The 27,299-nt window shown below is 37.6% G+C and overlaps 4 protein-coding genes and 1 long non-coding RNA gene across 8 annotated transcripts; 2 read left to right on the top strand and 3 right to left on the bottom strand.

Moving 5' to 3' along the window:
• The first annotated feature begins 6,681 nt into the window (after positions 1-6,681).
• Positions 6,682-15,691, top strand: LOC143143294 (uncharacterized). Of its 2 annotated transcripts, XM_076304391.1 has the most exons (8): positions 6,682-6,800; positions 8,337-8,577; positions 8,668-8,838; positions 8,947-10,131; positions 10,287-10,991; positions 12,017-12,188; positions 13,021-13,378; positions 14,765-15,691. In XM_076304391.1, exons 2-8 carry the CDS (start codon positions 8,338-8,340, stop codon positions 15,123-15,125), a joined length of 3,192 nt encoding a protein of 1,063 aa, XP_076160506.1. In that variant the 5' UTR covers positions 6,682-6,800; position 8,337; the 3' UTR covers positions 15,126-15,691. The 2 variants fall into 2 exon arrangements, with proteins under 2 accessions (XP_076160506.1, XP_076160505.1); XM_076304390.1 differs by lacking the exon at positions 10,287-10,991.
• LOC143143295 (uncharacterized) lies at positions 12,026-14,357 on the bottom strand. Its single transcript, XR_012991081.1, has 2 exons — positions 14,205-14,357; positions 12,026-13,467 (listed from the first exon to the last, which is right to left on the bottom strand). It is a non-coding gene; the product is annotated as an uncharacterized LOC143143295 (long non-coding RNA).
• A 1,195-nt stretch (positions 15,692-16,886) lies between the features above and the next one.
• Positions 16,887-20,338, top strand: LOC143154766 (cap-specific mRNA (nucleoside-2'-O-)-methyltransferase 2-like). 2 transcript variants are annotated; one of them, XM_076326716.1, is made up of 4 exons: positions 16,887-17,018; positions 17,134-18,713; positions 18,820-19,369; positions 19,439-19,731. In XM_076326716.1, the coding sequence occupies exons 2-4, from the start codon at positions 17,271-17,273 to the stop codon at positions 19,543-19,545; spliced, it is 2,100 nt and encodes a 699-aa protein (XP_076182831.1). In that variant the 5' UTR covers positions 16,887-17,018; positions 17,134-17,270; the 3' UTR covers positions 19,546-19,731. The 2 variants fall into 2 exon arrangements, 1 of the variants encoding a protein (XP_076182831.1); XR_012994255.1 differs by lacking the exon at positions 19,439-19,731 and adding exons at positions 20,034-20,172; positions 20,230-20,338 and having other exon boundaries at positions 16,896-18,713.
• Positions 20,339-21,738: 1,400 nt separating this feature from the next.
• Positions 21,739-26,897, bottom strand: Dare (NADPH:adrenodoxin oxidoreductase, mitochondrial). 2 transcript variants are annotated; one of them, XM_076326720.1, is made up of 5 exons: positions 26,787-26,897; positions 23,346-23,484; positions 23,070-23,288; positions 22,774-22,989; positions 21,739-22,699 (listed from the first exon to the last, which is right to left on the bottom strand). In XM_076326720.1, the coding sequence occupies exons 2-5, from the start codon at positions 23,463-23,465 to the stop codon at positions 21,872-21,874; spliced, it is 1,383 nt and encodes a 460-aa protein (XP_076182835.1). In that variant the 5' UTR covers positions 23,466-23,484; positions 26,787-26,897; the 3' UTR covers positions 21,739-21,871. The 2 variants fall into 2 exon arrangements, with proteins under 2 accessions (XP_076182835.1, XP_076182834.1); XM_076326719.1 differs by lacking the exon at positions 26,787-26,897 and adding an exon at positions 26,500-26,778.
• On the bottom strand, positions 23,783-26,472 carry LOC143154767 (cap-specific mRNA (nucleoside-2'-O-)-methyltransferase 2-like). The gene is given in 3 exon segments (XM_076326717.1): positions 23,783-24,079; positions 24,149-24,698; positions 24,805-26,472. Coding segments are annotated over 3 exon segments (2,100 nt in total). The 5' UTR covers positions 26,248-26,472; the 3' UTR covers positions 23,783-23,972.
• Positions 26,898-27,299: the final 402 nt, after the last annotated feature.

Genomic DNA, 27,299 nt, shown 5'->3' with positions numbered 1-27,299 from the left:
ACATTCGTCAAGACGGCCTCACCGATCGTCGCTGCTGCACCGGCGGCCACCGTCTACGCTCACGGATCTCTCATCCCCGCCGCTGGATACACGTACTGAACCATCAATGGACCGGCCCACACCCCCCACCCTCTTTTTCAGCCGCTCTAGTCGACCCTCTTCCTACTCTGACGACACCTTCGTGAATCGCGACACGGTGCTGTCGGCTGATCATCGAAAATAAAATTTATCCATTCTCAATTCGAAGCCACGTTTCTTTTAATCACCTCACGTTCGTCTCTCCTTCGAAACTCGAGCGTAATAGAATCCCGAAACGCATCGTGGGCATTGAAAATCGGTTCGATCCGTGGATCGAGACGCGCCGCGGAAAATTATTACACGAACCCGAACCCGCAGAAACGAGCAACTCGCGCCGATCCAGGAACCGGTTATAATCGTCAACACGATTTTTGTTGTCCGAACGGGCACGCCCTTGCCTCTTCTTCCAGAGGGGTTACCGACACCGAGTTTCGCACAGAAAACTACCGACGATACTTTTTCCCATTTCGTAGAGAACCGAACAGTGATCCCGCCATCTTGTTTCGGATGTTCGTTCCCGTTGGCAAATTTTCGCACCAAGGAACGCGGAACGTTGTTTCTGAAAATCGATTATCATTTTCCATTCGTTTCTTCTACTTTCATTAATTTCTTTAGTAGTATTTATAAATAATTACAAAGAATATTCAATTGTCCATAAACTTATTCGTTCCATCGGCTCGCAAGATCTTTGGATACCTCTACTCTTGGTTACGTCGCGTTAAAAGCGTTTCAATTTTGAAATACTTTTAGTAAATCCACTCGGGTAATTTCGTCGTTGGGACTCGTCCATTTTGAAACAAGAACGGTTTCCTATTTCGGCGTTTGCCGAAAATCGTAACGCGAAATAGAGTTCGCATCGTCCGGTCGTTGCTCACCGCATTGAATCGTACGCGTGTGAGTGAGAAAAAAAAGCTGTATGCGCCATCTTGGTCCCTTCCAAAGCGCGCGCGATGCGCGAGAAGAGGTGCGCGTTCGTTCGGTTTCTTCCAGCCGAGTGTACGCGATCGAAATCTCGACATTTGCGAGGATTTTTACGACGATCGGAGCACTCGAGGTTTTACCGATATCGGTGCTCGAGAAAAATTCCTCGAGATGTTTTCCATCTCGTCGACTCGAGGTGGAGCGGTGTAACGCGGGGCAAGTCCCGCCCCTGACGTCGAAGAAGAATGCAACGACGCGCGGAGACGGGACCGGTGGTCCCGCGAACGAGGACGAGTTTTCTTTTTACAGCACCCCCAGGATCTCTATAAGTACGAGAGGTCCGACTCGATCCTCGCCCAGAAATAGAGCTGCGTTTCGAGTCGTGCGCGCAGAAATCTCGGAATCGTCATGTACGGATACGTAAGTACAACGTTCTACCACATAGACGCGCTTCTCGACTCGAGTCGCGAACGAAATAACAAAATCGTCGTATAACGATATCGTTGAAATAGCAAAATCGCGAGATAACAAATTCGCGAAATAACGGAATCGCGAAACAACAGTATTGCAAAATAACGAAATCCCGAAACAACAAAATTGCAGAATAACGAAATCGAAGAGTAACGAAATTGCGAGGCAACGAATTGAAAAATAACGAAATTACGAGATAACGAAATTGAAAAGTAACGAAATCGCGAAATAAAGAAATCACGAAGAAACAAAATCGAAAAATAATGAAATCGCTAAGTAACAAAATCGGAAAATTAACGAAATCGTTAAATAACAAAATTGGAAAATTAACGAAATAACAAAATTGCAAAATAACGAAATCACGAAATAACAAAATCGCAAAACAATAAAATTGCGAGATCGCAAAATCACGAAATAACAAAATAAGGTAATTGTGAGATGACGAAGTCCCAAAATAACAAAATCGAAAAATAACGAGATCGCGGAATAACGAGATCGCGAAATAATAAAATTACGAAATAACGAAATCGTGAGATAACGAAGTCCCGAAATAACGAAATCGCGAAATAACGAAATCGTGAGATAACGTAATATCAAAGTTACAAAATCGATAAAGAACGAAATCCCAAAATAAGAAAATCGCGAGATAAAATCGTGTCTTTCTTCGTAGATTCTCTTAGCGGTTGTGCTCGGTACGGCTTCCGCTGCGCCGGCTGCACCGGCTGCACCGGCGGCGGCGCCACCGAAATCCGGAGAACCAATTCCGCTACCGGACCCAACACCCTCATCGCTACCGGCATCGTCATCGCCCGTAGCGGAATTGGTATCACCGGCGATACGTTCCGCCGCCTCAGCCCCGAAGGCTCTTTCTCTGATATCGGAAATAAAAACACCAGCTTCGACCGCGAAACTGGCTCATCTGATCGCACCACTGGCGGCACCTCTGGCGGCACCACTGGCGGCACCACTAGCGGCACCATTGGCGGCACCACTGGCGACACCTCTACTCTCGCCACTGCAGGTTTGTACGAACTCGAGATCCGTTCATCGACACCGGTGTCGTTACCATACGCTTCCATTATCGCTCGTGGAAACATTTTCGGTTTCAGGTTTCGGCGTACGCTTACGCCGTGCCAGCACCTGCGCCACTCGAACTAGTAGCGGCACCTTCGAGCTACTCGATCGAACAACACGGCTATCGCATTACCTACTGATTCCACGAATTGCCGACCATCACCAGCCACGTACCACGAACGTCTTCAATTACGACGGTAACTCACAGCTCGACGAACCTGGCTTAACCAGCTCCTGGGTGACAGTTTCTCTCCCTCATCCGTTATCTTTGTGTACCGTACATCGATAAATTTGTCCGCACCGAAACGGCGAACAAGTTCAAATACATATCCTTTTCGTAAAACGAGGCGTTTGTCCAATTACCCGCCGACCCTTCTTTCACCAGATCCACGCTCGTGAACCTAAACGGAAAGTGAAAATAGATACTACTTTCTCCGCGTCGACGAAACTCTTTCGCGCGAAGAACAACGAACGCGTCCCGATTGTAATTCGCTGTGCGTTTATAATATGTAACGATCGATTCGTAATCCGTGATTCGCGGTACGAATATAGTAGGTTACGATCGAGATTTATAATTCGTGATTCCCGATATGTATATAATATCTAACGATCGATGCGTAATCTGTGATTCGCGGTACAAATATAATTACTTACGATCGATTCGTAATCCACGATTTGGGGTATGTCTACAATACGTGACGATCGATTCGTAATCCACGATTTGGGGTATGTCTACAATACGTGACGATCGATTCGTAGTCCGTGATTTGGGGTACCTGTACAATATCTAACGATCGATTCGTAATCCACGATTCGCGATAATCTCTACAATACCTAACGATCGATTCGTAATTCGTAATTTGGGATACGCGTATAACATCTAACGCTCGATTGACGATCCACGACTCGTGATACGTATCGATATCGAAACGCGACGCGGGCTCTCGCTGGCCGATTTTCCACCCGGTTTTGGAATGCCCGATAGCGATCTCGAGACGCGTTCAAGTCGCGTAATACGTCGCGGGTAAAACCCGGGTAGTTACGAAAGAGGGTGGAAAATCCAGATCGCGCAATCGCCGTGCAAAGCAGAAACGTATCGGTTTCCAACGCGCGGCTGCGATCGCAGACCGAGCGAGACAATAGCGGTCGCTTCTCTTCGACTCGCTCGTATCTACGAATTCGTACGAGTTTTCGACAAGGCGCGAAGCGCTTTCTCCCGGATCTCGCCCGAGCGAAATGGAACGATCACGGAAAAGGTGTTCGAGGTGACGTTTCTACGTGGTCGACGATTACTTCGAAGACGCGGTATTGTCGCGCGACTCGTCCCAAGACGAAACGCACGTCCCATTCCAAAACCGGAAAACGGTACGAACCGATCGTACCTTTGCTTTCCTCCTACTCACTGGCACGAGGATACAGATGGTACCGGCGACTTTCTCAGTGTCGTCCCGTCACGGTTCCCGTATCTCGATTCGGTCGCGATTCGACGTCCAATTCATCGAACCGGGCACGGTCAATATCGATCAATTCGACCGTGGGACGAACATCGTCGAATATCGATGTACGACCGAGAGATCGAACGGACTTTCTCAATGATCGATCGCGAGACTGTCTCGAGATCAATTTGAATTGACGCGTCGTGTCTTCGTTGTATATTCTTTCTTCATAATTGAAGCTATAATATTTGCGATAAAAGCTTTTAACTATAATTAAACTTTTTCTGTAATTAAAGTTTTTCCTATTATTAAAAGTTTTCCTATAATTAAACTGTTTCCTATCATAAAAGTTTTCCTATAATTAAAATTTTTCCTATCATAAAAGTTTTCCTATAATTAAACTTTTTCCTATCATTAAAAGTTTTCCTATAATTAAAAGTTTTCCTATCATAAAAGTTTTCGTATAATTAAACTGTTTCCTATCATAAAAGTTTTCCTATAATTAAACTGTTTCCTATCATAAAAGTTTTCCTATAATTAAACTGTTTCCTATCATAAAAGTTTTCCTATAATTAAAATTTTTCCTACCATTAAAAGTTTTCCTATAATTAAACATTTTCCACAATTAAATCGACGACGATAGAAGAAACATAGCCAGCACCATGGTCACTATCGTATACGGATCGAGAGGACGAAACTCATAGCGACTTTGCCACGAAAAATACAAGGAACGAAGAGGAAACGTTCCGATAATCGACCATCCTCAACGAAATTCCATCGAATTGTAAAAGTCGTATGTCTTCTAGTCAACAGGCTCACTCGAGGCGTACCTACTTTTCGTGGTGGTCGATTGCGCAAGCCCATTAACGAAAATTTTGTGTTACGCAATTTGCTCGCTTACGGACTCACGCACCTACGTAAGCTCGCGTCGCGTCATCCATGCTTGATGTCTCAACGAAGCTCCGATCGATCGGCAAACTGAGATCGTAAATCCATAAATTAACTCGACGAGGTACCAATGCGATCTCGCTCGGAGATTTAATTTTCGATTACACGGTTTCCGTAAATATCGAGTTCGCTACCATTTGGTAAACAAAGACGAAAATGACGGTGTCCGATAAAAATAATAAACGCTGATATTATATATACGAAACGGAAACTCTCGGACAATTCGATACGCTGATATTATTACCATCGTTACTATCATTATTATCATTATTATTATTGTCATTATTATCATTAATATTATTATCGTTATCATTATTATTATTGTCATTATCATCATTAATATTATTATCGTTATCATTATTATTATTGTCATTATTATCATTAATATTATTATCGTTATCATTATTATTATTGTCATTATTATCATTAATATTATTATCGTTATCATTATTATTATTGTCATTATTATCATTAATATTATTATCGTTATCATTATTATTATTGTCATTATTATCATTAATATTATTATCGTTATCATTATTATTATTGTTGTTATTACTGTTATTATTATCGTTATTATTATCGTTATTATTATTATTTTTGTTGTTGTTGTTACTGATATTATTATTATCGTTATCATTATTATTAGTGTTGTTGTTGCTGTTATTATTATTATTATCGTTATCATCATCGTTATGATTATTATGACGGTTATCATTATTATTATTGTTGTCGATGCGGTTGTTTTTATTATTTTTATTATTATTATTTCCATTTCTCACATTTGTGGGTTTTGCTATATGACAGGATTTGTTCCATGTCGTAAACTTTTCTTTATATTGCGTCGAAAGTTCTCGATGTAAGATTTTAGCTACCGCATTGTGTATCTCTGTACAGTCGGTTCTGGAAATCACTTTGCATGCTCCGATGTGCTCTATTGTCTTCCCCGTGACTATATTTTCTTTCATTATGTGTTTTCTCTAGTTTTTTCGTGGCTATGAACCTGTCCCGTATCGCTTATTATTATTATCACTGTTATCAACCTTTACCATTTCTACGTAGAATGTGATTGGACATCGTATCTCTTACACCAAGTCCTGTATCAAGCTGCACTCGACATTGTACAACTACTTTGCTACTTTAATATGAATGAAAAAGTATATTTATTACAAACTCTGCACAATATTTCATCGAGAGCCCCTTTCTATTATCTATTTTGTAGATCGATCGAGAAATTGTCGTCAGATGAAAAACAAAACTAAATCGAGCAAAGGGTCAATCGTCATCGTAATCATAGACACGATAAAGCGTATCAAATGATTCGAGAGTTCTTCGTTAGCTCTTCCAAACCTTCTAACGCGATGTCATCCGTTCGAGCCGATTTAAAAAAAAAAAAAAAAAAAATTACCGATCGCGCGCAGCTCGAGAAGTGCTCATAATTCGCGAGCGCAGAAAGAGAGTTGTAATGTCGTTTGAATAATAAACGAACGATTAACGTACAAACGAGAAAATTGAAGGAAGAAATTCACGAAGAATTCTCGAAACGTTCGTCGACTTTGACGCTTTGACGCCGCCGCGCCAGGTGCCAGAACACGCCGCGGATTCGAGGAACGGATGTCCGGTTGCACGGTGAGTCACAAACACACCCCACCGTGTACTCGTACACAGTTACAGCATCTTCGAAAGGGACGTCTATATAAGATACGAATGGCATCGGTAAACGCGCAGAGTAACCTCGTTCATGGAGAAAGTGTTTGGTTAGAGAGCGAAACTCCTCGACGCATCGCAGACGTACACTGTCGTTCGTTGGTTGTAGACATTCCCTCAACGAGGAATTCGTATCGCCGCTAGGAGAGACCGACAACGCCCAAGGTACGTGACAGTAGAACGCACCTTCGTTCCTCGAATCTCTATTGCACTGTCGTTGAATCGAAAACGAAAAGAAAAGAAAAGAAAAAAATAAAAGAAAACCGGTACGTTTTCTATCGGTTCTTCTTCGATCGTTCCGTACGGGGCTCGTGGTTGTTACGCAACGACTTTCACCGTGTTCGAAAATTTTCGAAAGAAACGCTCCTACTCGGAAGAAACGCGCGACATAGGCGCGAAACGAAGCCCGGTGTCGCGCAGACTCGTTTAGCGACTTTCTCCCGACATCCTCTCGCTTTCATCGGAGAAACGGTTCGGTGGTTGGCGAACGATCGAGGGCTGCGTTTTCCTACGTTGTGGAAGCTTCTCGTGGAACGTATCGACGCAGGGGATCGTTTCCCGATCATTTCTCTATCCCGAGTGGATCGAACGGGGGTTTAAGGTGGTTCGATTTCGATTTCGTCGGGGACCGGTCCGGTGAAAGGAGAGTAAAATGACTCTTTCGCGCTTTCGCTCCGTTGAGTTTCGCGAGACTGGTATCGCGATAATTCTGTGGGATGTTAGCGAGATGCGTGAAAGGAGATTACGAATACCAGTGTCAGAAGTAATAAGAAATAACAATAATGTATTTGGAAGACACTTCTCTCTCGCTTCTCGTCCAGAGACGCACTCTTTGATCGAAGACACACTGCAACTGCAATTACTACTCGTTATTTTCTGAATCGAGATATATTGTCGTCGTTCAGAGGACGATCGTCACTAGTCGATATTTTTCAGCCTGAGATATTCTACGATGATCATCACTACTCGCTATTCTCTGGCTCGAGACACATCGAAACAATCATCACTACTCGCTATTCTTCAGCCTGAGACACATTGCTCTCGTCCAGAGACACACTGCAACGATCATCACTACTCGCTGTTCTTCAGCCTGAAACACTTTACGATAATCATCAATACTCGGTATTCTCTGACTCGAGACACTGCAACAGACACCAGAGACAGACTGCAACAATCATCACTATTAAGTTTGAAACACTACTATAATCGTCACTACTAGCTATTCTCTGACTCGAGGCACACTACTCTCGTCCAGAGACGCGCTGGAATAATCCTCCCCGTTCAGGACAACGTCCTTTCTTATACCGTAAGATTCGAATCCACGTGACTCAGGTTACGATTATCTTGATGAACGCGAGAAGGGTAGACAAAACTTATCGAACAATTGAACAGTACCTCATTGAACAGTACTATATTGAACAGTACTACATTGAACAGTACTACATTGAACAGTACTACATTAAATAGTACTATTCAAGAAGTTTTATCGAACGACAAAACTAATTGAACAACTGAACAATACTACATTGAACAGAACTACATTAAACAGTACTACATTAAACAGTACTACATTGAACAGTACTATATTGAACAGTACTACGTTAAATAGTACTATTCAAGAAGTTTTATCGAACGACGAAACTTACCGAACAACCTATTACTCTCACCCTACAACTCTCAACAACTTTCAATTTTCCTCAGGATGAGAGTGTGGTTACTCGTTTGGTTACACGGCATGGCCGTCTGCACCTACGCGACTCGAGAACCCATGGAAACGCAAACATCCTCCACGATGCGTTTCGATCGCGAGGCGATACCAACCGGCCGCGAATGGTCCTGGCAGATCGAAGACGCCCAACGGGACACCACCGACAAGAAAAACGTACCCGAATCGAACGCTGGTATCGAACTCGTCGACGACAAGTCCAGGGAACAACGTTCGGTAAGTAATCCGCGACAAGATCGCGCCCATCTCACCTCCCTTCGTAAATAAACGCGTTTCGCGAGGATAGAATCGGATTCTGTCTCGTAGGCGGAAGCGGTGATCGAGGAAATACTAGTGTCCAACCGACAGGGTCGCAACATCGAGGGTTACGATCAGGTGTACGCAGACCCGGCCGTGAAGAACGCTCTTCAATTGGGAAACGACACGATCGCTAGAACATACATCAGGGACAAACTGTGCAACCTTGGATTGATGAACGTAAGCAGAAGAAATCGTGTATATATATGATAATTCGCAGCGAGTTCTATCATCGTCAATTATATTATCGTACTACGATAAAACGAAAGAATTTTCATTTGTCCACAGTGCGAGAACGTCGAAGGACGCAGACCGTATTACTCCCCTCATCGCGGTATATACCCTCAGGACATAATCTACGCGCAACCGGTCACCATCAAACCGGTGGGAAGACCATTGCCCGCGATTCCGGTGAAACGACCCTACGGTCCACCTAAACCCGTACCACCGCCTCTGTCGCCACCAGGAGGATTCATTTCTTCCGGTCCGTCATCGGATCTGATCTACGGGATCGGTGGTCCGCCACCCCCACCGCCTTCTATCTCCCATTTCGGTCCTTACCCCGGTTTGAAGAAACCCGGACTAGTCGGTTCGACGTTTCCCTCGTCGAAACCGGTGTACGAGTTCGGAGCGGTCAACGAGGGCTTCGATTACGATGGCAACGATCGATTCATCGACAAGAAACAAATCGGTTTACGACCGTCGATCCTCGGCACGGACCCGGTTCAACAACACGTCCATCATCATTATCATCACGGTGAAACGGGGCAAATCGGTGCGGCCAATCCACCGATCTACGGTCAAAGTTACGGTACCGTGGGAACTAGCTACGATCTGCCGGGAACCGGGATCGGTATTCCACCAGGTGGTTTCCAAGATGTCGACGATTACAAGAAGGCGTTCAAAGTGAAAGGGACCACGAACAAAGACGGAAACGCTTTCGACGGTTTCACCGCGACGAACAACTACGCGGAACGGTATCCCGTTTACGAGAAACCGATGCGAGAAATCGCTTATGGGAAATCGGACGGTCAGAAGACGGGTAAATATTACGCTTCCGGGAATTATTTGTCATCGAACACCGCCCACGCAACGAACAACGATTACACGTTCGGTTCGAGTCCCGTTGGCGCGCCCAGTGTCGTCAATAATAATTATTACGGTCAAAACTTGTACGAGAACGACGAGAACGATTGCGTGTGCCTACCGTACGAGCAATGTCTCGGTGGTGACCACGCGGGACGCAAGGACGATCTCTTCCTTCCAATCGACCCGCGAAATTTGAACAAGAACATCGAGGCTGAGAGCATGGCTGAGGCCGCGGTGATGTTCGTGGCAGGGAACGGAACCTCATCGAAGATCGTGCGCGCATCGAAGGACTCGGAATCGACGACCGTTTCCAGTTCCGGCGCGAACCAAAGAACCAAGAGACGAGCGGAGAACGACGATTCGAAGAAGGCGAACGGAGAAGGGGTAAGATCGACGTAACGTTACGTATTCGTACGGGTACGAGTGTTTGATTTCCCGCGCGTCGATACAGCGACGAATCGGCGTAACAGCCCACGAAAGCATGATAACACGAAAACTGGGATCGCTGTCCGCGTGACTGTTCGACTCTCTGGTTGCAGAGACTCGATGCTAGCGATCTGGACTCTTCGAAATTAAACGTCAAGCCAACTTGGGGGATCAGTTTCGGTCTACCGCAAACCGGCGGACCGTACCCGATCGGTCAATACGGTGCCAATGCCCTGGTAAATCCCTACGGGGGTTACGGTTCGGCCGAACAGGGCTTAAATTTCGGCCCGGTTTCCGTGAATCCTCTGCTAGCCGTACAGTTCACCAAAGACGAGTACGGCGACAAAGTGGTAAAACCGTTTGTAAATTTTCACGTAACGCCCAATCGGTATCTCGTTCAGAAACTCGGCCATTTACTGTCCCACAAGAAACAAACGCTTTACGAGAACTACGGGCCAAGTTACGCCCCGCATTATTATCCCGCGAAGCCTAACGTGTTCCACGAGGTACCGTATCACGCGTATCCGTACTCGTATCCCGTTCCGGATCGTTACGCGGGGGGTAATCGCGAAATCCCTCACAGCGACGAGTACTCGGATTACGATTACGATTACGAGGATCATCCGGGCCGCTATTACGGTGTCGCGCGAAACAACGATGAGAAATCTCGGCCCGACGATGGACACGAACAAGCGGTTCCAAAAGCTGGAATCGCTGGGAAAGTGTCCTTTCCAAACAGAAGAAAGCGTGACGCGCGATCCCGTGCGGTCGAGCCGCAACCGCAAGAGCGGTTGCGATTCGCGCGAGACAGCATGGAGGTAAGTACGTATCGACTCGGCGTGGGCAGATTTTATTCCCTGAATCGATCAGTAGGAGGAGTGGGGGAAGGTAGTACGGTCGGGGCCCCTCCTTCGCGCATCGTGCGCGAGTTTCTCCCGATCTAATGTTTTCTGCGCACGATGAGCGAAAGAGGGGGATGGCTCGCATCGTACTATCCACGGAAAACACAATAGAAGAAATGATTCGATTATCGACTCGCGTTATTTTAGTACTTTGTTTCTCGTTTTGTAATACGTAATAATAACTGTTAGTTACAAAAGTATATAAGAAGGCCTATTATTTACAAATAATGTTTACAAATTGTTACTTGGGTTTCCTTGTATACTTTTATAAGTAGCAATTTCTTACGCGTGTCACAATTTGTAAATATTATTTGTAAAGAATTGGTTTTCTTGTACAATTTTGTATGTATACAATTATCATTACGTATCGTTTATCAGAAGAGAGATAAAATACTAAAATCGCGTGTAAAATTTGTAAATATTACGAATTACGTACTAAATTTGTAAATATTATTTACAAACGATAGGATTTCTTATATACTCGCGTAACAGTGACGATCCAGCATTACGTATCATTTATCAAATGAGAAATAAAGTACTGAAATCACGCGAGTCGATAATTAAATTAGTCTTTCGTTGTGTCTTTTGTACATTTAGAGATTTAGCCGTATTACAAACAATGGACTTCATTTCGTACACGTTCCCCCGCTCCAATGCCTTTACTGCAAAGGAGGGGAACTTCCCCCACCCTACTACATTCTCCCACTCCACCCTACTACCTTCTCCCACTCCTCCCAGCCAGAGATTCAGGGAATAAAGTCTGGTCACGCTGGTATCGACTATACGGTGAACCGTCGTCGAAAAAAAGGAAAAAAGAGACCCGAGCAATCCCGAATCGGCACAACGGACAATTTGCAATTTTAATTTGTTAGTCGAGCGACGATACGCTCTACTTCGAAACATTGTTCGTCGTCCAACGAGGTATTTCATTTTCTCGATAGAGACAATTCCTCGCCGGATCTCCTCTCCGAGTTTGCGGCCCCGGTTTGGTGTGCTGTCCCAGAAGACAACCGACGACGAAACCGCGACCTGGACAGTGCGGAATCAGGTACACGCAGGGTATCAACGGACGCATCAAAACTCCCGCGAACGTCGACGGTGATGCGGAATTCGGTAGGTTGCTTTTTACGTGTTCGAGAAATTGTTTAGAGAATTATATTGGTCATCCGTAAAGTTCGTGACGCTTTCTACGAGAAACAATTGAAGGTTTCGATCTTACCATTGAATCGATCTTTCCATCTTTTGGGTAAAGTTATTATACCATCGGTGTGAAACTTTTTGGGCTTTTTATTTAAATATTCTTGGAGGCAACTTCGAATGTGTTCAATGTTGTCGAAATTTTTGATTATCAAAAAGTGCTGCAATCCTTGAGAAAGGTGATCGACGGTGCAATGTCTGAAAAATATGACGGTTGCTGCAAACAACATCGTAACATCATTGTTGCATTCGTTCCAACAGCATCTTACCGCTGTTTGTTAGAAGAACATATCATTTCGTCCAGTTGTATTTTTTACGTGCCTGTACTTGCCTCAAAGACTAATAGTTTGACTAAGTGCAAGTTCTAATCATCCTGGAGAACGCATCGCAAAGATACAAATTTTTAAAACGATCTGATATTTGTCTTTACCTAACCTAGACTTAACCCATACCAAACACCAGAATGCAAACTCTAATAATCCTGGAGAACGTATCGCGAAGATACAAAACTACCTAATATTTGTCTCCACCTAATCTAGACCTAACCCAAACCAAAGTGCGAGCTCTAATCATCCTGGAGAACGTATAGCGAAGGCACAAATCTTTCAAACTACCTAATATTTATCTCTACCTAATCTAAACCTAACCCAGACCAATCGCCAGAATGCAAGCTCTAATCATCCTGGAGAACGTATCGCGACGGTTCAAATTTTTCGTACGACGTAACGAGTGATCGATCGATTCGCAGGTGAATATCCATGGCAAGTGGCGATCCTGAAGAAGGACCCGACGGAGAGTGTTTACGTTTGCGGTGGCACGCTCGTCTCTCCGAAGCACATCCTCACGGCGGCTCATTGCGTGAAAATGTACGCGGCCCGTGATCTCCGCGTTCGACTCGGTGAATGGGACGTGAACCATGACGTCGAGTTCTACCCGTACATCGAACGGGACGTGGCTGGTATCCACGTGCATCCAGAATTTTACGCCGGTACCTTGTACAACGATATCGCCATACTGAGGATCGATCACCAAATCGACTTCCAAAGAAACCCTCACGTCAGTCCCGCCTGTCTTCCGGACAAACGCGATGATTTCGCGAGAAGCAGGTTAGTAATCTTCCTCCTGTCGTTTTCTTTCGTCTCTCACTTTGTGAGATATCAGGGATGGATGAACGGATGCCTCGAAAATCGGGATTCTAAAGAGAATTTGGACTAATGTAATTTAAATGTGTGTGTTGGTTAGCGTGACTATTAACTATTTGAGTGTTGCGAATGCATAAAGCATACGCATATATTTTAATGGTCAACCTATGCCTTTTGATATTTTTCGACCGACTCAATCCTTACACGATATAAGTGAATAGTATATTTGCTACGCACTCTGCATTGTTGCAATGCAACATTTTATCGAGATCCCCCCTTTTTTCTATCTTGTAAATTAATCGAGTCGTTGGTAGATAATACGAACAAACAAATAATAAGAAGTGCAAAATTAATGTGGTTTAAAAATATTTATATCACGATCGTTCTAACCGGAGAACACGTGCGCGGAGGAATTTTGAGTATTTAGACAGGTTAGGAAAATACACTCCTTTTATAAAATACATTTAACCCTTTGAGTGCTATGCATGCATATGTACACGCTGCAAACGCATATTATATGCGTTTAGTGAAAACTATCGGTATATTATAAGAGAATTCCTTTAATTTGTAAGTTTCTTTCAACGAAAGAAAGATTTCTTTTCGTTTATATTCGTCACTGCCTATAAATGTTATCAATACGACGATTGATCTTACAGTTCGAATACTTTTGCGGTCTACGATTTGTTATTTAATTAACTTGGACGCGTATACGATGTACACATGTTCGAAAACAACTTTCTCGTATCGTTTAATTCGTAGTACAAAAATTACAATTATAAATTAGACGCACCTCGTACGTTCCATTATAAAAATTCATATTAGGGAAAAAATATTCCGTCCGCACACCATTGAACGCGTTCATGCGAATTGCTTCGATCGGGAGTATCCACGGCTTGAAGGGTTAAAAATATTTAAGAAAAGGAAAAAGCACACTGATCGCGTAACTGCGTAATCGTCACAAAGAAAGTAACCTAAAACGTTCTAACGTGTGTTCCCTCGATGTTCGTACGAGGACTTAAAACGCACTCCTTGAGCATTCTAGTGCCCTCTAGTGAACTAAACCTAAAGCTTGTGGCGGCGCTACCCACGCTTGCCACCAGAGAGAAACTGACCGCCAACCGTTTCCCGCAAATTCTCGTACTTGCTCCGATCGGTATATATACGATCACTTACCGACCTCGCAATGTCCCGGCGTATAATACAGGGCCTGCTAGGATGCCTTCCTTTTCCCTCGCTTTACTTTCCTTAACCACACTTCAAATTGTAACGCTCTAAAAAGTTTATCCGATACTCGTACGTTTCTTAGACACTCAAAAATGGGAAACTTTGATCGTTATTAAATTCGTACAGATGCTGGACGACCGGCTGGGGTAAAGACGCTTTCGGAGATTTCGGCAAGTATCAGAACATTTTGAAAGAAGTCGACGTACCAGTGGTTAGCAACCAGATCTGCGAACAACAGATGCGACGAACGAGACTTGGTCCTGGATTCGATCTTCACGCGGGATTTATTTGTGCCGGCGGTGAAGAGGGAAAAGACGCGTGCAAGGGGGATGGCGGCGGTCCAATGGTCTGCGAACGACATGGTCGCTGGCAATTGGCCGGAATCGTATCTTGGGGAATCGGTTGCGGACAAGCGGGCGTTCCAGGCGTTTATTCTCGCGTTTCCCACTACCTCGATTGGATTCAACAAATTGTCAACCGATACTGATCCCACGAACCAGATTCTAATAATAATAATAATATAGACATATTATGTACCGATAATAAATTTCGAGTTCTCGTGGCTTCGAAACGGTCGCGTATACACATATCGCAAGGAAAGAGAAAAATCGATTCGTCACGGACTCGTTATGGAGTTTCGAGATCGATCTTCGACTTTTCTTACGATAAACTGGAAAAAATATTCTCCGTGCATGCGCGAGCACGGTTTGACTTTCGATTGTTAAAACGCGATTATCGATGCTTGGATGTGTTTGCGATAACGGGGGTAAGATTTTCATTTCGACTCGATCTTGACGCGAAAGATCGTTTCCTGTAACGCGAACAAATTCCAACATTCTTGGATGCATAGTTTATATCGAGTACCACAAGTGTGTATCTACCTATTTATGAGAAACTACGAGCGCGCAGATGGATTTAGGGATTTAAGTAAATTATGTCTCGGTGTCTTCGTTATAACTTCTTGACGAAAACGCGGCAATTGTGTTCGTAAGTCGTTGTTGTTCTTGCGAAGAATGTGATTGATTCGAAATACGTTCGGATCGTTGAGTAATGCATTTTGTTTGCAACTTGTTTCTACGTGACTTTGTTCTAATAAATTCTGCATAATCTAATTGCTATGTCGTTTTTCTCAATTTTCTCAAATATTTGATATTGTACTATTGCTGTTACTATTACCGGTGAGTAAAGTGACGCGGTTTTTCTCCTTACGAATAAAAGAGTCTTGGTGCTTTGAGATTATTCGTTCAAAGTTCAGATGCGTAAATAAATAACTACGATACTCACTGTGTCTTTTTATAAGTACAATCTTTAAAAGGGTCCTTGATATAATCCACGGCAAAATGAATAAAGAAAGCGACCAACGACAAATAAACGTAAAGTGTTCCACATATTCAGGCAACGTGCAAGTTCAGAGATGTCGCCACCGAATACCACCATTCTCGGCAAAATAAAGAATGCACAGACAAGCCATAAAACGATGCAGGCAATGCACTCTCGTGTCACATGAAGCGAAGCTCTTTTTACCATTTTCGTGTCACTCCTAACGTTATCGACGGAAATGCAATTCAGTGCTACTAGGTATAGGAATTAAAACTAAACGTGATGAAAATTAATTGTTTTCGTGGCGATCAAAATTATAGGTGACATGTAACATAGATCTAAGTAACGCATAAAATGGTAGGTAACTTCGATTATTTTCATCGTTAAGAATATGAATGTAAATTCGTTGTATTTCAATATATTTCTAGTATCACGAATAACTTTGTTTGTTTTCTTCCTTGCTTGTTTCTTTATACATGACCTTAAATTACGAATCAAAGATAAATATAGTAAAGTTTCGAAGATTGATCAGTTGATTAGTTGTTACTTTTAAGACTAATTTATTTGAAAAATTTTAAGGTAGGAAATGTTTATTGATGTTTGTACATTTTTATAATATTCTATAGCACATATATTTATTACATTTTATAAATTTCTCGGTCCATACAGTAAAATGATTAAAGTAACTTTATAATTTTTTTTCAAATATTCAAATTAAATGTTATGAGAAAATTCAATCAATAAAATATGCAATTTATATATACTTTCTTAATAATGTAATTATTCTTGAAGCTTACTTAATATATATATATATATATATATATATATATATATATATATATATATATATATATATATATATATATATATATATATATATATATATATATATATATATAGATATGTTTTGTAGTGGAAAGAGTTAAAATGTGTTTGACGCATACATAACTATACCGAAAGTGTTATATTTTCATGGTATTATAAAAAAAATATAAGATTTTTCTTACTTTCATAAAGTAAAAGAGCATAGATATTGCATTTATTTTCGCGTTGTGATGAGGTGAGATATAATTGTGTACATGAAAGAAAGAAGAGAACAGTCAAGGCAGTTAATTAAAAAATCTAACCTTACAAATGTTTGAAAAAGACTGAATATATAATATTTATAATTTTAGTTTTGTTACTTCTGCATTCCTTATTTTCAAACTATATAAAGAAAATATAATTATATTACTTACAATTACGGTAACGCATTCACTAAATTTCCATCAACTCGTGTAGTCGGAAGTGAATACATCATCTAAGTAGGAGTATGGAAACGGACAGGCATTATAGGAAAGAAAAACAAAATCTATTTGCAATTAAGAATTTTCCACACGACAAAAAACAAACTCACAATGAGTATGTAAATAATTTATTCAACAAACGTTTCGTAATTGCAAACAATGAATGTTATTCTTTACCTGAACCAAAAGTACTGTTCAAAAGTTGTTTATGGAAAATTGATAAATTACAAATGTTAAGAAATGAATTGAACAGTGTAAAGAATAAATTAAACCATTATAATCTTAATAAATGGCAATCGCATACGAAACAAAGAAACAGTGCAAAAGATGTTATGATGCAACTAAAAAAAAACATTCAGCCAGAATTTTTAACTCAGGCATGGTGTAAATTCTATGAAATAGTATCACTCTATCCTTTGGTACCATTAAACCATATTGACAATAATAATAAACGCTTTAAGTCTATTCATTTATGCGAAGCACCGGGAGCTTTTATTGCATCTTTAAACCATTGGTTAAAAACAAATGTACCTCATTTTCAATGGGATTGGCTTGCCACAACATTAAATCCATATTACGAAGGAAATCAATCATCTGTGATGATTAACGACGACAGATTCATAAGGCACACACTAAATCATTGGTGTTTCGGAGAAGACAATACTGGAAATCTTATGAATTTAAAAAATTTGGATAAACTTGTAAAATCATCGGAATCACATAAAGACATATTTTTAATTATTGGTGATGGCAGTATAGACTGTGTGAATGTTCCAGCAGAACAGGAAGATATTGTAGCACACTTACATTTTTGTGAAACTGTAACTGCTTTACATCTTCTAAATACTGGAGGTAGTTTTTTACTAAAGATGTTTACCATGTTTGAATGTCATTCAGTGTGCCTGATGTATCTATTATCTTGTTGTTTTGGTAATGTTAGTGTATTTAAACCAGCAACAAGTAAAGAAGGAAATTCAGAAAGATATGTTGTCTGCACGGATTTTAAGGGACCAACTTTTGTATTACCATACTTGGAAAAATTTAGGGAGCACTATGAATGTGGCCCCAAGCAAGCAATGTTCTGTAAGGACGATATTCCACATGCATTTATAGAAAAAATCATAGAATGCAATGAATTTTTTAATTCTCAACAATGTCTAGTCATAATGAGTAACATCATTTCATTTAAATCGAATAATATTAAAATGATTAATGATATGAAACAAATTCAGCATATGGTTGCTCATAAATATATGAGAGATTATAATTTAAAAAAGTTAATCTCAGGAAAAATATTAGGAGAAACAAAATTGGCTGCATGTAACAGTATTATATATAAAAAGCACTTACAGGGATCCTTTAATGAACGTTGTGAGCGACAACATTTAACATCGTGGGATCAATTAAAACATTTTCTTAATGATTCTAATAACATACAAACTGATATATCATCCGATGAAGCTATGAAAGTAAGCTAATTTTTGTAGTTTTCCATCGCTGTTGTTGTTTCATATGTTTAACTGAATTAAAATACTATTACACTATAAATTGAAACCAATTTTTGTTTCTTTCTAGTTTAATATCAGTAATGTACCAGACAATTTAGCAATTTCTTCAGGAAAGATATTTCATAGAATATATAGTTCAAAATTTTGTGACGAAAATATCTTAAAAATACAAAATGGAGTCAATGACACTCTTGTTAACATGGGATACAAAATACAATTTCCTTCCGCAGAAAGTATAAACGAATTAAAAGAAAAAATTCTTGTTACACCAAATCGTCAAATTTTAATTTTTCAATATACAGATATTTATGACAGCCATGAAATAATTATTAAAATTTACGATGCTCTGCAAGAACTTACTAATGGAAACACCTTAGTTTTAATCGGTTATTCTTTGTTGACCCATCTTAGTGTTGGGCTTCTCTACCTTATAAGTTCTGCTTTTAATTCGGTCAAGCTACAACCATGTAATAATATGGGAATAAAAATTACTTTAAAGCATTATAATAAAAATTTGAAAGTATTAGAATATTTAATTTACATAAAAACCATGTCTTGTAATGCTCAAGAAAAAGGAAATGCTATTTTCGAAATAATTAATGCATCATCTTTATATGGTAAGAAGTAATTATTCAATTATATTTTTGTGATACCACGTTTGACTTTTATATTTCTTCTTTTTCTAGAATGTGAATCATACTTCGCAATAATGGATATTAATCATTGGGTTATCAAATCATTTGTTCATTATATTTTAAATACACTAGAAGAAAATATTCAACAGAAAAAGTAACACAATATTTCTATACTATGGAAACAGCCAAAATTGTAGCAGTAGTTTTGATGTAATAAATAATAATGAAATATTTATAAATAGTGTACCTTTTTGTTGTACATCTATGATACGATGTTTAACAAAGATAATCTGATATTGTTCAGTAATAATTATATTAAATTTTGTTATTTATATACAAATAATATAAAATTGCAAAGCCCTGCAAAACAAACTTTTACTTTTTATTCTCGACTTATTTTATTATAAGAAATTATCCTCAATCTGCTAGTAGTTTCTTGCGCAATATTCTATGCGTAATTCCTACAGAGTTATGTTTAAGTAATTTTATAATCTGTTTATATAAAGCAATAAATATGTACAAATTTTACTCAGAAATGACTGCTCTTGACTGCCTTCTTTTTAAGAATTTTGTTTTTCTCTTAATTATAAAGTTTACTTGCAAGCAGTAATAAATTGTAATCTTAATTTGCAATGTATCCTTATAGATAAATACAAATTACTGCCATGAAAGCAGGTACAATATATAACTATGTTCGTTCATTTTCAACTGAACATATTGTGCCAAAAGTTTGCATTGTTGGTTCAGGACCTGCAGGATTTTATGCTGCACAACAATTACTAAAGGTGTGTAAAGTATTCAACAAAAAAAAATTAATATGATAACAAAATGATTTGGTACAGAGTTCCAGCAATATAAATGTGGATATATTGGAAAAATTACCAGTACCATTTGGTTTAATACGTTTTGTCCAGGTATTAGGTATTTTATCTAAGTTTATCTAGGTATCTAACAAAATCTAGCTTGCCTGGTCCTGAGTAAATCTGTAATAAGTTCAATTAGCTAAGAAAGTCCCTAGAATATCAGCTTGAAAGTAAAAAAAGACGAAGATGAAGTAAAACGTTGACACGTAGTACTTGCTGGTAAACTTAGACTGCCCTTAATTCGAGTTTGATTCTTTTATATATATATAGTTGTAATCTTGTTGGTTTGCTTTTGAGTACGGTAGAAGAAAGTGGAGATTAGGGCGAATTTCGGTCGATGTCATCCAGGAGTGGGTTATCTTTGAACTATTAATTGTTTTGATAATTTAAAATTCCATCGTGTTGCATTGTGTTAAACAATTTTGGCATACCGTCCATGCGCGTGTAACGAAACCACGTGCACGATACACAACGCGATATCAGTCGTATGCGCATACAGTTTTATTACAAATCTGATTTTTACTATAAACGCTCGTACAAATAACACGAATGTGAAAACGTTATTCTTAACTAGATTCTAATTTTTCTTCTATTTTTATTCGTAACAACTTTCCATTTCCAAGCAAAGCACTCTAATCATGACTTAATTATTTAAAAAAAGAAGACTTTAATTATGTGGATATAATGTGATATAAAAATAACTTAAGTTTGAATGAATATACATTTATACATAATTATGGATAAAATAGTACAATAATAACTCTCTTTCTGATTTCTTTCACTCTGTACCGTTTTCCCCACTCACCGCCTATGTGCTGTCTTCAGTTTCCCGACTGACTCTCGATCATCGTGCATAATATTTTTTCTGTTGACTGGACTCTCACATATCTTATTTATACCACAGCTACGAAACTATAGACAAAAGTCTCATATTCATCAACGTTACACACACACACACACACACACACACACAAAACCATAGTCATAAATAAAGATTGAATTAAAGAAATAATATGCTAATCAAAATTTGAATTCGGAATTTTAACGATTCAACAATAAAACAATTCTCTATAACCGTTTAAAAAATATTAAATTACACTTGTTGGATTCTGTTGAAGCAAATTTTCTGCAACACGAAAAATGTTTTAAAGCTTTATATGTACATATGTTTATGCATACTTTCTAGTCCCTACAAATATTCTCAAGTTCCAATTCTCTAGCCCGTGGCTCTTAAATATAGACATGGATCTTTATTAGTCACTGGAAAACCAAAAGGGCATAAATTTGTCGTGTAAAGCTGTCGCATTAAGTTTATTGTCGTTTCTCGCAATAATCTTTTTGCTTTTAGCGAAATTTTAACGTTACTATTAGCACCGAAGTAAATTTAACTGGAATATATAGGCTAAGTTAGTAAACTTATTCTTCATTCTTCTTGCACGATGATCTCTCTCTTTTTAAAGTAAATGTAATTAAAAATAGTTCTAGACATTCATTTTGTAAAATATATTTGGTACGGTTAGATTTGATAAATACAAATAAAATAAAAAATAATCTATAAAACTGATACATATTTTTTTAATTAAAATAAATTAAATTTTTTATGCTTTTCTTTACATTTGTATTACTTTAAAACAATGTCTAACATTTTATTAATATCAACTATTTTTTCTCTTGGTTTTCCTAATTCTTTTCCCATTTTACACTCTTCTTCATCAATTTTCTTCCAATCAGTGTATGATACTGTACATATACCTTTCTGGCCAAGAATTTTGTATAGATCTGTTGAACCTGGTTTATTGTCTACAACTGACAGCTCTTTACTTATTAATCTAGCCACCTGAAATGCATTTGTCATTGTTGATAATAAAACTCCTACAGGACCTGTTGCAACCCAACCCGCAGCATAAAGATTATCTCCAACTTTGCCTGCTACATTCTTAATACGACCGATTTTACTATCAAATGGTACTGCTGTATCTATCTGAACAGATTTATAACCAATACTGCGAAATGCTAAGCTACATGAAATTTCTTCAAAAAATCCAGTTGGTATTGCAACCTGTGTAGTTAAATCATCTCCTTTGAGTTGATTTATTGATAGTTTGATGCCATTTATACTATCAAAACCAAGAAATTCAACAGGACTTCTTAAAAATATTGGATGTAATTCTTTTATATTTGTTTCTGTATTCACTGGGGTTTCTTCTACATACTTCAGCATGAGTTCAATCAACCTCTTTCGTGGTCTTGCCAAAGTGTGTATTACATTGTTTACGTTTACAAAATCAGCTTTACGCCAGTAAGATTTACAACCATGCAACTTTAATATTTCACGTAATTCAGCAGTTGTAAAAGCAGCTTGTAATGGTCCTCTTCTTCCTATCAATGATACTTTACGTACTTTACTTTGTGACAATTGGTCTAAGGCAATTGATGTTATATCAGTATTCTAAAACAATAGAATTGAAACTATGTTAGAAAAGTATGTTTTAAATACCATTTCACTGAAAGTTGAAAGTATACCTTCAATTTGTCTATTGGTGTTAATAAAATTCTTGCAATGTCTATAGCGACATTACCTTGCCCTAACACAACAGCTTCTTCTACATCTAAATTAATCTTTAAATTATTATCTTCTGGTACTCCATTATACCAACCAACAAAACGTCGTCCTGATATTATGTTACTTAAATTTTCTCCAGGTATGTTTAATACTTTTTCTTCTTCTGCTCCATATGCCTACAGTATTAGATACTAATGGTCTTTAATACAGAATGTTAAAAATTAAGCAAAAATAAATAAATTTGTACAGTGCATACCAATAAAACTGCATGGTAAATTTCTTGTAATTGCTTTATAGTAACATCTTTTCCTACGTTAACATTTCCTATAAATTGAAAACGTGGATTAGATGCAATTTTCTCAAAAGTGTGAATAACATTTTTCACTTCTGCATGATCTGGAGCTACACCAAAACGTACTAAACCAAATGGTACTGGTAATTTTTCCAAAATATCCACATTTATATTGCTGGAACTCTGCACCAAATCATTTTGTTATCATATTAATTTTTTTTTATTGAATACTTTACACACCTTTAGTAATTGTTGTGCAGCATAAAATCCTGCAGGTCCTGAACCAACAATGCAAACTTTTGGCACAATATGTTCAGTTGAAAATGAACGAACATAGTTATATATTGTACCTGCTTTCATGGCAGTAATTTGTATTTATCTATAAGGATACATTGCAAATTAAGATTACAATTTATTACTGCTTGCAAGTAAACTTTATAATTAAGAGAAAAACAAAATTCTTAAAAAGAAGGCAGTCAAGAGCAGTCATTTCTGAGTAAAATTTGTACATATTTATTGCTTTATATAAACAGATTATAAAATTACTTAAACATAACTCTGTAGGAATTACGCATAGAATATTGCGCAAGAAACTACTAGCAGATTGAGGATAATTTCTTATAATAAAATAAGTCGAGAATAAAAAGTAAAAGTTTGTTTTGCAGGGCTTTGCAATTTTATATTATTTGTATATAAATAACAAAATTTAATATAATTATTACTGAACAATATCAGATTATCTTTGTTAAACATCGTATCATAGATGTACAACAAAAAGGTACACTATTTATAAATATTTCATTATTATTTATTACATCAAAACTACTGCTACAATTTTGGCTGTTTCCATAGTATAGAAATATTGTGTTACTTTTTCTGTTGAATATTTTCTTCTAGTGTATTTAAAATATAATGAACAAATGATTTGATAACCCAATGATTAATATCCATTATTGCGAAGTATGATTCACATTCTAGAAAAAGAAGAAATATAAAAGTCAAACGTGGTATCACAAAAATATAATTGAATAATTACTTCTTACCATATAAAGATGATGCATTAATTATTTCGAAAATAGCATTTCCTTTTTCTTGAGCATTACAAGACATGGTTTTTATGTAAATTAAATATTCTAATACTTTCAAATTTTTATTATAATGCTTTAAAGTAATTTTTATTCCCATATTATTACATGGTTGTAGCTTGACCGAATTAAAAGCAGAACTTATAAGGTAGAGAAGCCCAACACTAAGATGGGTCAACAAAGAATAACCGATTAAAACTAAGGTGTTTCCATTAGTAAGTTCTTGCAGAGCATCGTAAATTTTAATAATTATTTCATGGCTGTCATAAATATCTGTATATTGAAAAATTAAAATTTGACGATTTGGTGTAACAAGAATTTTTTCTTTTAATTCGTTTATACTTTCTGCGGAAGGAAATTGTATTTTGTATCCCATGTTAACAAGAGTGTCATTGACTCCATTTTGTATTTTTAAGATATTTTCGTCACAAAATTTTGAACTATATATTCTATGAAATATCTTTCCTGAAGAAATTGCTAAATTGTCTGGTACATTACTGATATTAAACTAGAAAGAAACAAAAATTGGTTTCAATTTATAGTGTAATAGTATTTTAATTCAGTTAAACATATGAAACAACAACAGCGATGGAAAACTACAAAAATTAGCTTACTTTCATAGCTTCATCGGATGATATATCAGTTTGTATGTTATTAGAATCATTAAGAAAATGTTTTAATTGATCCCATGATGTTAAATGTTGTCGCTCACAACGTTCATTAAAGGATCCCTGTAAGTGCTTTTTATATATAATACTGTTACATGCAGCCAATTTTGTTTCTCCTAATATTTTTCCTGAGCTTAACTTTTTTAAATTATAATCTCTCATATATTTATGAGCAACCATATGCTAAATTTGTTTCATATCATTAATCATTTTAATATTATTCGATTTAAATGAAATGATGTTACTCATTATGACTAGACATTGTTGAGAATTAAAAAATTCATTGCATTCTATGATTTTTTCTATAAATGCATGTGGAATATCGTCCTTACAGAACATTGCTTGCTTGGGGCCACATTCATAGTGCTCCCTAAATTTTTCCAAGTATGGTAATACAAAAGTTGGTCCCTTAAAATCCGTGCAGACAACATATCTTTCTGAATTTCCTTCTTTACTTGTTGCTGGTTTAAATACACTAACATTACCAAAACAACAAGATAATAGATACATCAGGCACACTGAATGACATTCAAACATGGTAAACATCTTTAGTAAAAAACTACCTCCAGTATTTAGAAGATGTAAAGCAGTTACAGTTTCACAAAAATGTAAGTGTGCTACAATATCTTCCTGTTCTGCTGGAACATTCACACAGTCTATACTGCCATCACCAATAATTAAAAATATGTCTTTATGTGATTCCGATGATTTTACAAGTTTATCCAAATTTTTTAAATTCATAAGATTTCCAGTATTGTCTTCTCCGAAACACCAATGATTTAGTGTGTGCCTTATGAATCTGTCGTCGTTAATCATCACAGATGATTGATTTCCTTCGTAATATGGATTTAATGTTGTGGCAAGCCAATCCCATTGAAAATGAGGTACATTTGTTTTTAACCAATGGTTTAAAGATGCAATAAAAGCTCCCGGTGCTTCGCATAAATGAATAGACTTAAAGCGTTTATTATTATTGTCAATATGGTTTAATGGTACCAAAGGATAGAGTGATACTATTTCATAGAATTTACACCATGCCTGAGTTAAAAATTCTGGCTGAATGTTTTTTTTTAGTTGCATCATAACATCTTTTGCACTGTTTCTTTGTTTCGTATGCGATTGCCATTTATTAAGATTATAATGGTTTAATTTATTCTTTACACTGTTCAATTCATTTCTTAACATTTGTAATTTATCAATTTTCCATAAACAACTTTTGAACAGTACTTTTGGTTCAGGTAAAGAATAACATTCATTGTTTGCAATTACGAAACGTTTGTTGAATAAATTATTTACATACTCATTGTGAGTTTGTTTTTTGTCGTGTGGAAAATTCTTAATTGCAAATAGATTTTGTTTTTCTTTCCTATAATGCCTGTCCGTTTCCATACTCCTACTTAGATGATGTATTCACTTCCGACTACACGAGTTGATGGAAATTTAATGAATGCGTTACCGTAATTGTAAGTAATATAATTATATTTTCTTTATATAGTTTGAAAATAAGGAATGCAGAAGTAACAAAACTAAAATTATAAATATTATATATTCAGTCTTTTTCAAACATTTGTAAGGTTAGATTTTTTAATTAACTGCCTTGACTGTTCTCTTCTTTCTTTCATATACACAATTATATCTCACCTCATCACAACGCGAAAATAAATGCAATATCTATGCTCTTTTACTTTATGAAAGTAAGAAAAATCTTATATTTTCGAGATACAAATTTCAAGGGAAGTTAGACCTTTTCCCTTTCAGAGTCTAGTAGAAACTGCAACTTACAGCGAGAGGTCGTCATTTGTTCCGCGAGAGTTAAAAGGATAACGCGCATCGAGTGATACGCGACATTGACGTAGTGTAGATTATCTGTTGATTCGTATCTACGAATAAAATTGCATTTTTGGGCAAGATATTTCGAGTTTACTTACTGTTTAATTATAATAGGACTGTATTTATTTTGGTAAATGTATTTGAAATTGGTCGATTTTTATGTACAGATTTCCAATTGAAATGGGACGCTAGTGTCGCACTACCGACGCCATGATACTTCAGGACCAATTCGAACGAATTCAGATACTATTGGTAAAATCTTCTAAGTAATAAGACCAACAGGTGATATTTTTCTTTATTTTCTATATTTTCTTTTCTTTTTCTCAAAAGCATTTGAAGCAGAAACGATTTCCATTTTACTTCTTCGATCTCAATATTATTGTGATTGATATAAGATATCTATTTTGATTGTGCATAATTTTTGTTTGCATCAACTAGCAAATTTTCTTTTCAGCTAATAAATATTTAATTCTAGGTCTAATAAACCATGTAAGTTTAATTAACTAATGTGAGTAAGTCTACTAAATCAATAAGTTTTTGTTTTGGAGTATATATTCATATTTTATATTGAAATTATAGGTTGGTGGAAATCATAAGTGATAACATGTAAA

Source organism: Ptiloglossa arizonensis, chromosome 2 (genome assembly GCF_051014685.1).
Source record: "Ptiloglossa arizonensis isolate GNS036 chromosome 2, iyPtiAriz1_principal, whole genome shotgun sequence".
Lineage (NCBI taxonomy): Eukaryota > Metazoa > Arthropoda > Insecta > Hymenoptera > Colletidae > Ptiloglossa > Ptiloglossa arizonensis.
Note: the sequence above shows the minus strand (reverse complement) of the source record. Positions and strands in the feature narration are given on the sequence as shown.

Coding starts and splice junctions, on each gene's coding strand:
- LOC143143294 (XM_076304391.1), top strand. CDS start 8,338: ATGAGAGTGTGGTTACTCGTTTGGTTACACGGCATGGCCGTCTGCACC. Junction 12,189..13,020: donor CGACGGTGATGCGGAATTCG/GTAGGTTGCTTT, acceptor ATCGATTCGCAG/GTGAATATCCATGGCAAGTG. Junction 13,379..14,764: donor GATGATTTCGCGAGAAGCAG/GTTAGTAATCTT, acceptor AAATTCGTACAG/ATGCTGGACGACCGGCTGGG.
- LOC143154766 (XM_076326716.1), top strand. CDS start 17,271: ATGGAAACGGACAGGCATTATAGGAAAGAAAAACAAAATCTATTTGCA. Junction 18,714..18,819: donor CATCCGATGAAGCTATGAAA/GTAAGCTAATTT, acceptor GTTTCTTTCTAG/TTTAATATCAGTAATGTACC. Junction 19,370..19,438: donor TAATGCATCATCTTTATATG/GTAAGAAGTAAT, acceptor TTCTTTTTCTAG/AATGTGAATCATACTTCGCA.
- Dare (XM_076326720.1), bottom strand. CDS start 23,465: ATGAAAGCAGGTACAATATATAACTATGTTCGTTCATTTTCAACTGAA. Junction 22,990..23,069: donor TTTACCATGCAGTTTTATTG/GTATGCACTGTA, acceptor CTAATACTGTAG/GCATATGGAGCAGAAGAAGA. Junction 22,700..22,773: donor CACCAATAGACAAATTGAAG/GTATACTTTCAA, acceptor CTATTGTTTTAG/AATACTGATATAACATCAAT.